At 45.4% G+C, this 12,087-nt stretch overlaps 1 protein-coding gene across 1 annotated transcript in view; it reads left to right on the top strand.

The window, feature by feature from the left end:
* The first annotated feature begins 1,288 nt into the window (after positions 1-1,288).
* Positions 1,289-12,087, top strand: part of Cacng3 (calcium voltage-gated channel auxiliary subunit gamma 3) — a 96,816-nt gene continuing 86,017 nt past the window's right edge. Inside the window, exon 1 of the mRNA XM_038311681.1 lies at positions 1,289-1,499. Within this exon, the coding sequence (XP_038167609.1) occupies positions 1,289-1,499 (211 nt within the window). The remainder of the gene's footprint in view (positions 1,500-12,087) is intronic.

Raw genomic sequence — 12,087 nt, forward strand, 5'->3', positions numbered from 1 at the left:
GGAACAAAATTGAAACAGATACACACAGAGAGAGACATTTTGCCCACCCAAGTGAACCGTCAGTCAGAGCCTCCCATCCCTTTAAGTAGATTAGATCTTTCCCAGCTTTTGTTTCCCCAGTGGACTCCCGCAGCAAAGAGCAAAGTTGCTTGGTTCATTGGGCTCAAGGATGAGGAGGAGGGCTGACTAGAGAATGCTGCGTTTGGGTGGGCGCTGAGAGAACGCGCGCGCCAGAGTGCGCTGTGGGTTTCTTTCCCTGGCCCTTGTCCTTATTAACCCTTCCCTCTGAGGAGCGGGATCCACCGTGCTGCAGTACCCTGGAGACCTGGTGCTGACTGCCTTGGGCTCCCGAAACTTTGCTCGGGGTGTGAGCTCGACTACGCGGAGTTGGCTGGCTGGTTCCGGAAAAACACGAGGGGAGTGTTAGGGGAGCGACCCTTGGCACCGCGGGTCTCTAGCCTAGAAGGTAGAAGAGCTGGGGTATAGCCGCAGAACGGAGCTGTCCCTTCAGCACCGCGGACCTCCAACGACCCTGCATCGGGAAGAGGGAGGCTGGGCAACAGGAGAGGAGCTGTCCGTTCAGCACCACGGACCTCAGCCTTCCCAAGCAAGCGGCCGGCCCCCGCCCCAGGACTCTCCCTTTTCTCCAGTTTGCGCGGGGGTGTGGAGAGCAGGCGGAGAGCTTTCCTGGGAGGCTGGGGAAGCAGTGAACACTCTTCTCAGCGACTCGCCTCCCAGCAGAGCTATTTTTTGCCATCCGCCCTCACCCCCGGCACACGCGCTCGCACACACGCACGCACGCGCACACACACATACACACACATACACACTCACACACATACACACACACATACACAGACACACACACGCTCACACACAAGACCTCTCTGGGTTTCTTTTGCCTCGAGTCTCCTGGGGCTGTGAGGAACCAGGCGCATCTCAAACCGATCTGGCAGCTCCAAGCTCCGAAGCCATGCCCAGCACAAACCCTTGTCCCCACCAAGCTCCTGAGGAATGAAAGCAACCCAGGAATCCTCTGACCGCAGCAGTGATGTGGACCAACCCCCTGGAGCCCGCACCCTCCCGAGGACCATAGAGGACTCAGGGAACTGGAGAGAGCTCAAGACAGGAAATCCCAGCTTTCCCAAAGTCCCCGTGGATGCTGACAAAAGGAGATCCAGATTTTTGGAAGAGGCCATCCTAGGTTACCCAGCTGCAGAGTGATTCTCCCCTCTGGCACTGAATCTCCCCCTCCAACCCCCAGCCGTTCAGAGTACCATGAAGAATTATGAGGATGTGTGACAGAGGTATCCAGATGTTGATCACCACCGTAGGAGCCTTCGCAGCTTTTAGTTTAATGACCATTGCAGTGGGCACGGACTACTGGCTATATTCCAGAGGTGTGTGCAGGACTAAATCTACAAGTGACAATGAAACCAGCAGGAAGAATGAAGAAGTAATGACCCACTCCGGGTTGTGGAGGACCTGCTGCTTAGAAGGTACTCACAATTCCTCTCACTGGCTCTGAATGATCGACTTCTAATGTCCTGATGTGTGTTTGAGGGGAAAGAGAGGCAGTGGAGGGGAAGAAAAACAGTTGAAATTGTTTTTGAAAATGTGTGAGTGTCCGGACTGTTTCCACTGAGGCTGGTGCTGTGTGCTTGGAAGGGTTGGGTCTTGTTGATTGTTTTCAGTCTAAGCTAAATGCGATGCGATTTTGTAACACTTTAAGCAGCGTCTGCAGCTGGGAAATCTTCTAATCCCAAATCTCTAGGCATGTTGTGCACTGTTTGTAGCTCTGTCTAGAGAAGGAGACTTTGGATTTGTTTAATTGCATTTCAGTGAACTGGGATAATTAAGGAGGCGAGGGAGGGGAGATAGGAAGGTGATGAAGGAGGTGAAGGGGGCTGATCTGACATGGGGCACTCTGATCTGCATTCTTTTCTTTTTCCAGTAGAATCTTAGTGTCTCCTGAGTTTGGTCTAACTAGACATTGTCATGAACTTCCTTTGCCAATTGGTACCAGTGAACAATATGTAAACCCCGACTCTCACACCCCCACATCTAAAGAAAATTTCATTATGAATAAGTGTTTCATTATTTGGGATCAAAATAAAACTGAAGTCTTGGTATTTGCTATCCACCTGACTTCATTCATAAATCACGCTCATAACCAGCAAATGTATTTCCTTGACATTTAGAGGATACTAACTCTAAGAATTACAGCTCATTGTTTCTAATTTTAAAAATTAGAGGATTTGTTCTAAATAGGAATGCGGAGGGCAGGCCAATTTTAGAATGGGGAGCTCTTAGGTAGCCTATGTCACTACTAAACTTGCTTCACTGCATAAAAAGTGACTGTCAGTTTCAGTAGACGGTGCCTGGGTATCACAAGGAGTGAAAAAAAAAAAGAAAGAAAGAAGAAAATCAAAGATCCATGGACCTGTTACCATAGGGAGACACTAGATTCAAGGGGCACTGAGGAATGGTTTTATTTGGTTGGTTGATTTTGCTATTTCTGTGGTTCCTGGGGAATCAGTGAAGTTTATCTCAGTGAGATAAAATAGGGGCTTCCTCCCCCTCCTCCATTTGCTGTTGATTCTCTCCCCCTGCATTCCCTGTGGCTCTTCTCAGGGTTTCTCAGGAACTCGCATTTATGTAAATGACTTAGGAAATCATGCTATGACATCACTTGCTAGTGTAATATTGCATCATTCTCTGGCCTCCTTCCCATGTCCTGATGCTCTGAACTCCCCTGACTATAGCGCCACTACAGTTCATTCTGTTTCCAACGCAGATTTGCAACTGGTGGGAAATTCAGGAGGGAAAGGGCAACCTTCGTGAAGGGAGAATCCACATGAAGTTAGAAAAACCAAGCAATTCTGCAGATAGTCACTATACACTTAGCAAAGACATTTGTCCTTTGAAACGCTCAGTTAACCCAAGAAATGATTGGCTTGGAATTGATAGTTTTACATGAGCATGACTCCGGCTTACAGTTTCTGTCAGTGTACTGCCAGAAATTCTGAAATGATTGTTTCCTAAACATCATGAAGAGTCTAACATTTGTGGTTATTTCTGAGCATTTGTAATTGGGCAGCAAGAGGTCATTCACCTTGGGGAAATTCCATCATTCCCTTTGGTGTACTGACAATAATGAATTAAATCAGTTTTGAAATGCTGTGATTTGGAAGATGAGATGATGCCTACAAAAGTGGAATTAAAAAAAACCCAAGGCTCAAAACTATATGCAAATATATCAGATTCAGTCATTTATAGTTATTTTACTTCTTTTAAATATTTTGGAAATGTAGAATTAAACTCAAATATTGATATCCCTCACTGTGTCCTATTTATTTAACAGTCTGTCAGAAAATGAATCAGGGCTTTCTGAACCTTTTCTCAAAGCCTCCTAAAGAGTGTTTTCTCTTCTGTTCAACATGCTACTCTGTGCCTACAGAGCATGCTTGAGACCAAAGCCTCAAGTATTCCATAGGTTTAGTGGGATAAGTGAGAAAGGAAATTTGGAAGGAATTAAATGGATTGAAGACGTGTTCTTGGGCAAGTCGATTCTTTCAAGAAAACTTCTGGAGTCTTCCTATAGTTTTTCTCAGCTACATTTTACATTTTTGAAGCATCCCATTCAGTAAGATACACAAACCATTATGGATCTGAAAAGTTTTTACATCTAGATGGGACCGGCGAAAATTTGAAGCCAAGATTCTTCTTAATGAGTTGAGTATATCAAGTGTTCAAGGAATTTGCAGGAGCCTCTGTTTTCTGCTTGATAAGATACATGCAGTGGCCAGGATGCATCATCCTAAGATTTCCATCCTCTGGAAGGATGAAGATAGTCATCTCTATTCACTAGTTTGTCTATCTCAGAAGCGCCAACATCCTCATCATGATTTGTGAAACAAACATGATTTGTGAAACAACAAAGGACTTGTGTAGGGAGTGTAATACCTCAATTTTTTTTGTTACACATGATTTAGAAGAGTCCTTTTTTCATACTTTAAAAGCCAGGAGACAATGCGGCTATTTTGCCCCAAATAAGGGACTACTCGGGAGGAGCATGACAGCTGTCTGCAAACATATGAAGGGCTGTCATTTGGAAGATAGAGTTGAAATCTATATGGTCTCAAGGGAGTTGATGGGGGAACTAAAGTAAGACAGATTTTACCTAAATATAAGTAACTACCTAGTGTGGAGTAGGAAGCTTCCAGAGATGGTGAGTCCCCGAACAGCCATAGCATTCAAAGCTAAAAGAAAATATCAATTGTCCCCAAACTTGGCTAGTCATTGGACTCCCATTAATAGGCTTTGTGTTTGTTTTTAAATAGGATATAAAGCTCCACAACTGCACTCCAAGCCTCCATTGATCTATGGTGGATCCTTGGTATCTAAACTTCCTAAAGGCCCTGCAACTCTGATGTCAGGGCCATCATGTAACGAAGGTTTTGCAGTGGGTCTGGGATGACTGTGCATGCTCGTCAGGACCATGACACTCAAAGAGAGATGGCTACTTCCTTTTGTTGTCCCTGTGAACCAGCAGAGTGCCCTCTGTGCTCAGCTTTCTATATACTAGAATTAAGTCTTTCATCTTCAGGGGAGCTTAGGGGTGCAAGTATTGTCATTACCCTTACCTTAGATGAGGAAACTGAGACTGGGGGAAGCTCCATAATTTGCCTAAGGTCATATATCTCAGTTGGGCTGGCGGTACTTAGTCTAGACTTGCAGCTTCCCAGGGCATTGCTAGAGAGCCTTAGTTCAGGCTCTAGCAGCTTATTTGCTGCCGATAGAAATACTGACTTGTGAGAATGTCCAGACACTTGGGTTTTTCCATTCAGAAGTCTCAAATCTGAACACATTCAGTTTGTCTGTGCATCGATGGAAGGGACACAGAAGCCACCAGATAAGAACAAACTGGAAGCAACAAAAGATGCACTTTGAATGAGAAAGCAATCAACCTCTGCAGAGACACTCACAGCGAGAAAGAAACCCTAGCGATTGCCTGACTCATTATCTGGAAGGCAGGCAAGGCATTCACCAAGGCCCACCTGCTGCATGTCTTCAAAGGCAGCATGTGAATTTGAATGAGAATGTGTTCAGTAGGCATCTCTCTCATTTAAACACACACACACACACACACACACACACACACACACAAAACAAAAACCACTGAAGCCTTAGATCCAAGCAAAGCAATGCAACTAGATGGTGGAGAGACCACTACCCTAGCAGTGAAGAACCCTAGGTGCTAATCACATTTCTGTCCCTAATAGTCATGTAAATTGACCATGTGGCTTTCCTCCCCTGAACTTTAGTCTAGTCAGTTCTAAGGTAAGAACTTTAGATGAGTTAAGAAGTCCTAAATCTAACTGTCCCTGTGGCCAAGCCAGGTCAGGGAAAGTGTGAAGAAGAGTCTCCCACTTTTTCACCTCAGCCGTATGGTAGACAACAACAGTACGTTTAGGGAAACATATGATGACCAGAATTTGGCTCAATTCGGGGCCAATAGAGGGTAGTGGGGGACTGTACCAAGTTGGAGAGACCATCTGAAAATGACAGTGGGTTGACTTGAATTGAGCTTGACACTGGCGACATGTGTATTAATTGTGTGTCAACATATAAGGAGCAGGGAAAGGCTCAATAGGCAAAGTGCTCATTAAACAAATGTTTAAGGGCTGGAATTGAGATTCTGCCCCACCACAAACACACACACACACACACACACACACACACACCATGCAAGCGCTGAGTGGTTAAGGCAAACACACGAGGTGTCCTGAGCAATCTGTATAACTAGACTAGCTGAATTAGAAAACTCCAGGTTCAGCTGAGAGAGTCTCACTTGGCATATAGGGTAGGGAGAGATTGGTCAAAAAGACACCCAACTTCAGACTCTGGCCTCCACGTGTGCACACACATACTTGTGCACACACGTGCGCACACACACAGGTACACGCATACACAAACTGACATATATACATGCATACACAGCATACATGTATACATAGAAAGAAGAAAAAATCAAAGAAAAATCATGCACAAAACCATTTGAATTTTAAAATACAAGCAAATAGTTCACCTTTCTAAAAACATGGACTCATCCAAACTGTACTTACATTGTAGCTTAACTTTGTCCATAGGTTGCCAGTTTTAAGCCTTAAAAATTCCCTAAATGGCCCTTTAAAGCAGATTTCTGATTTTTTCATACTCAGTTCATGAGTCATTCTTTAGAACTCATTAAAAGGGTTTTGGATATTAAGAAGAGAAAGCTTATTTGGAATTATAGCTCAGGGAACTTAAAAATCATGGGAAGGAAGTTCAGTAAACTGCTGTTTCTGCTGCAGATGGGTCTGAATGACACCAAACATCTGGCTGAAAATCTGAAAAAAAATTAGCCAGTCATTAGAAGTTCCCCCATATTTCCAAATCTGCAGATGGTTGGCTTTGTCAGCCAGATGGGGTTCCAGCTTTATTTATGTGTTCAGAATCCTTCAGGGAAGCTGCAAAGATGCAGTTGAGGAAGAAGGCAAGTTGCGGTGGGTGGGGGGTGGGCGGTTATTGAGTATGTCCTGTGTGCCAAACCCTGTGCTAGGCACCTTTAGATACATCAGTGCACACTTTTTATATCTTACATCACCCGGCAGAAGGCAAACTCTGTAAGCACAGGGGTCTTATCTTTGAGGCACACTCCTATATGTCCCCAGAACTTAGGAACAGCCGCTTCTGCTCCTTCGTTCCTGGATCTCACATCTTATCCTGTCATCTAATCTAAGCCGTTACACAGAACGGACTAGAGCTCTTCCTGACCTTTCTAGTCCATTCCATGCATTCTTTCTCCTCACCCAAAAAATCCTAGACTCAAAAGCAAGATGAAAGTGGGCCGGAGTCATGAGGCAGGATACAAGCAAGTGGCCTCAGCTGGGTCTGTGGGTTAAGTTAGGATTGGGTAGGTGGAAGAGGTCAGAACAGGAGCGTGAAAGACACCCAGTTGTGCTGTGTCCAGATGGCCATAATCTGTTAGATAGCAAGATGCTTTCCTTAGTGTTAACAAACCTCACCAGCCATCCTACCCAGTCCTCCCAGGACTCCCTAAGATCCATTAAGTAAAGAGTAAAGACTGCCAGGTATTTTGGCCACCATAGTAAAAATGTGACTGATTTGTCTGGTAGAGAAACTAATGCTTAGATGCCCAGTTACTTCCACAGTAAATGGTATCCAGATAGAAAGTAGGACCCACCTGACCCCTACATTCCCATTATTGCATGTCGGATCATGACTGTGTTTCAGCCACGGACACCATTTGTGGGCTGGTCTTGTGCTCAACTGACTGATCAACATTTCTTCCCAGCTGTGGCCTCATTGTGACAAAGCCCTCGGGCGTCTTCTTTCTGCCTCAAATACAGCATTCTCTCTTCTTGTTCTGTGGTTCTATCACCGGCAACAAAGGTCTGGGAAATCCCTCTGCTGGTTTTATCACTTGAAATCGTATGTGGTGGAGTACGGTGAAGACCACTCACATAAGATTGACCAATGCGGGCTATTGTATTATGTGTTGAGAAAAAAAAATACAAGGAACCAGGCAAAATGATGCCAGGTTCTCATGCTTTCACTGAGCAGGGTACAAGTTCACTTAAGAGACTGTCTGATCACCCAGGGGACTGTACTTTTGGTTATTTTTTGTTTTTTAAAGAAGTAGACTTAGATGCAGTAACTGTATGTTTATTTAGCTCAAAAAATTGGTAAAATGGACGAAATATTTTGTTCAGTAACAGTGCGAATGATTTTTGGTCAGAAGAAAAGATAAGCCCACATACAGCGGCTTGCCATTCCCAGCGCGCCATCAGCTTTTACATCTACCTTTACAGTCTTATTTCAGAATGTTGTTACTGCCTCTCTTGGACCAGTTTTATGATGCTGCTGGCTCCCTTACTGCGGAGTTGAATAAAACTTGACATCGGTTGACTCCGTCAGTTGGGAGAAATGTGTTCTTAATAGTTTGAAAATTATACTTTGCAGTGTGGAAGCCCTTGTAATGAAAACAGTATTCATGTGGTTAAAGAGGAGCCTTAAAAAAAAAAACAACACGAGGTTGTTTCCTTTCCCTCTGTCTTGGAGGCCCTAAAAGACACACTGTTCTACTGAAGAAACAAGCTCGGCTTTAGTAACAGCTCCGAGAGTTCTGTGTAACAGCGGAGGTCTGGGGACCCACGGGCCTGGGATCACACCTGGCTGCCATTTTTCAGTGAGTGCAAGATCTTGGAGATGGCTTCAGCCCTGGTTGTCTCCTCGCCGGCTGTATCACTTTGCAAATGCTATCACCAAAATAGTGCCACTGACGGAAGCAACTTAAGGGAGGAAAGGCGTGTTTTGGAACACGACTTCAGAGCCATCTGTCATTGCTTGGTCCGATGCATCTGAGCAGTGGGAACATGCGGCAGAAAACAGTTGTCCATAGCAAGCAGACACACTAGAGAGTGGCGGGAACCAGAAACCAGAGATCACCTTCAAAGGCCTAACCCTAGTGACCTACTTCTGCCAGACAGAGGTCTAAAGGTTCAAGGACTCCCCAAATGGTGCACTGTACTAGGGAGCAAATACTCAAAATATGTGTCTAGGAACATTTAAGCATGGCACCTTCTTGTCAAAGGTAGCAGGCATTGTTTTTCAACCACTTCCTTTGCTTTTTCTGTGGTTCTGTTAAAAATGTGTTGTCCATTACTTTTTGATCCATTCATGTCAGAGTATTAACTTGCTTTCAGATGGTAAATGAGCCGTCGTATCCCAGTGCTCTTTCTTCCCAAAGAGGTGGTCTTTCAGTGAATTACCTTGGGGTCCAAGAAGAATTGTTCATAATACACAAGAATGTATAAGGGAAGAGAGAGGCCAGTATTTCTCTTCTGGCTTGAATGACTGTTTAGGCTGCGTGGCTACATATTTGCACACGTGTCAACCTCAGCAAGGAGCCAGAGGGGAAACAGTCATGATGGAAGAGTGTGTGACAATGAGGATGACCTGGTTTGGGATGACAAGGTTCTATAAGTTGAATGAAGCTTGGGTATCTTACCGAAGAAATATGCTCATTCACTGAAAAGCCCTTGGCCCGCCTGCATCATACTTGTAAAAAAAAGACACTACCTGGGTTCTCTTGACCTTGGGGTCCAACGGGGGCTGAATACCAGCCTCCACTCCACTCGCCAGTCATGCACCTTCGTGCAGAGCCAAGTCAGTCTAGTAGGGGAGAGGCTTTAAACATAGTTACAGGGTTGGTAACTGCAGTCTCAGCAGCATGGGGCTCAGCCAGCGGTAGGAGCCAACATGAGATGGGAAAGCCCAGTCCAAAGTCAGATATTTCACAACAAGGAAGCATGTTATTGGGAAGGAACCCTAGAACCCTCCAGCAATCAATGCCTGTGCCTTCATAAGAAATCCAAAGTATAAAGCTCCATGGTCATTAGTGGGACGAGCAGTAACTACAGTGAGCTAAGTAAGAGAAGTACAGGTCTCTTCTCTCTCGTAGTGCTCTGGACATGGTTCATCAAGGGAAATGGAATTGATGTCATAGGGAAACATAGACTATCTCCTCAAAAAAGGGGAGCCATTGAAAGAGCTCTCTCTTTCCATATACATATAGATACAATAATAAAATAGATAGAAAGATTATAATATATAATCTTTATATTTAAATATATATTAGAAAGAGAGAAGAAGGAAAATACAGGGTTTGACTACCATTTACCCCCCAAACCATGCATTGATTTGCCATGTCTAGAAGCTCTCCACCCCTAGAAAACTCGGCAAGGCAGTTGCGCATGAGGTGACCTACCTCCAGGGAACATGCCCCTTCTTCCTGAGATTGTTAAGCAGGTGAGATGCTGTTGGCGAGCCTGCAGGATGCTAACACACTTTCTAGAAAGGAGGAGAAGAATGGGCTATGACAATCACTGAGGGAAGTCGTAAGAAAGCAGTGCAAATGACAGCTGACACTTAGCAATAACCTTCCCTGTGCAAAGTTACTAATATTGTGTCAGGCTCATCTTCCTGGTCATCACCTGAACATTTGTTTATTTACTTAACAACAGATATATACAATTTAAGCAGTGTTCTAAGTAAGTGCCTAATAAGCACCACTTGATCCTCATGACCTCTTCAGAAAACAGATATTACTGTTATCTGTATTTTAGAGACTTTCACACGGAGCTGGGATGCAAGTCCTTGCATCTGCTGTTTCTCATTAATTATGCGCTAGGCACTTGGATATGCGGTATAAACAGGATCAGCTGATTATCCTAAAAGCCAGACTACTGCTGGCCATTCTGTGGCACCAGCAAGGAGACGGAGGCTCAGGGAGATAAGGTGGTTTGCTCAGAGTCACAGCGCTGGCAGCTGGTAGGACTGGGACACAAGACACAGCCCTCCCTAACCTCAGCATGGCTGTCCCTAGTTAAAAGCCCAGGCCTGGCAAAATGGGTTTCATCCCACCTGCTCTGTCAGGGAAGCCCGATGTCAGTCACTAGCACACAACTGTCTAATAACTGCAAATACCATGAAAAAACCATTACGCTGGGGGCTGGGGATGTGGTTCAGTCAACAAAGCGCTTGGCACTCAGGCGTGAGGACCTGAGTTTGAACCAATAGCCAGGAGTGGTGGTACAAACCCGTAACGCCAGTGCTGAGGAGGTGAGGACAGGTGGGTCCTGGAGCTCACTAGCTATGTGGTCTCGCTGAGTTGGTGCGATACAGGTTCCATGAGAGACCCTATTTCAAAAAATGAACCATCAAAAGACAAAGAGAGATAAAGAAGGATACCTTGATACTGACCTCCGGCCACCACACCCACTCATAGGTGTGTGAGCAAGCACATGCTTGAACATATACACCCATGCCACACAGACCAAGCCTAATGTTAAGAGTTGCTGCTTTTGACTGTAAATCCAGAAGGCAACACCAAGGAAAAGAAACGGTAAAACCCAATAGGGTTTCAACACCATAGCACCGGGCTATGAAGAAACACCTCCTCCCCAGACCAGTGCTGTTTTCCCCTTGAAAAGGCAGCCCCAAGGGTTTGGAAGATGCACAAGAAGGCTAACCGGATTCAGGGCACAAACTGTGAGCCACCTCCCATTGCTTCCACATCGGAGCTGGAGACTTACTAAGTTGGAGATACTATTAGGTTCAGGGCTGTCCTCTTTCCTGAGGATTAAAATGTGGGCCTATCACTGACTTGACTCCTTGGAGCTTTAAATGCTGTAGGTCAGGCAGGGATCAGTGATTCGGCCTTTGGCTAGTTTCTCCTGCAGTACTTGGAGGGCTTCAGCCATCTTTGAGGAACACCAGACAGACAGCAAACCAATATATACCACCAACCTTGATTGCTGACCTTGGGCAAGAGTGAGCCAAAATGGGCAGCTGGGCTGAGGCAGGCTAGGCAAGGCCTAACACCATCATTTTAGCTTTTAATCTGGATGGTTGAGGAAACATTAGCCAAGAACTCCAGCCACCACATTTCTATGAATCACCAGCTTAGCCCCAGAGTCCACTATATGCACTATATGCTTGCTTTATACGCATTAACTTCATTGCAGGCACGAGGATAACTTGACTACTTTAAGCTTCTAGTACATCTATGCTAATCCCCAACAGTGACCGAACATGTTTTGTTAGACTGGCTGACCAGCAAGCCCCAGGATCCTCCTGTCCCCTCCATTCCCCGCCACCAGCTCTGGAGTTACAGGTGCACACTATTGTGTCCTGATTTCACATGGCTGCTGGGGTCAGTACACAGGTCCTCGTGCTTGTGCAGCAAGCGTTTGTCCATAGAGGCAGCTCCCCAGCCCTGGATGTTTGATCCATAAGTTTTTACGGACCGCCTTCTAAATAGTAAATACATCTAGTACCCCAGCCGTAAGGACCGCCTTCTGAATAATGCATCTAGAACCCCAGCTATGAGGTCTCATAATCCAGTAGCGCACAGTCTGAGAGGCACAGCCTTCCTGACTCTGCCATCTCCTTAGCATCGGCTGTTATCGCCTATCTTGTCTTGGGATGTTACACCATGATCTAGCCGTCTCGTCTTCA

Source organism: Arvicola amphibius, chromosome 1 (assembly GCF_903992535.2).
Source record: "Arvicola amphibius chromosome 1, mArvAmp1.2, whole genome shotgun sequence".
Taxonomy (NCBI): domain Eukaryota; kingdom Metazoa; phylum Chordata; class Mammalia; order Rodentia; family Cricetidae; genus Arvicola; species Arvicola amphibius.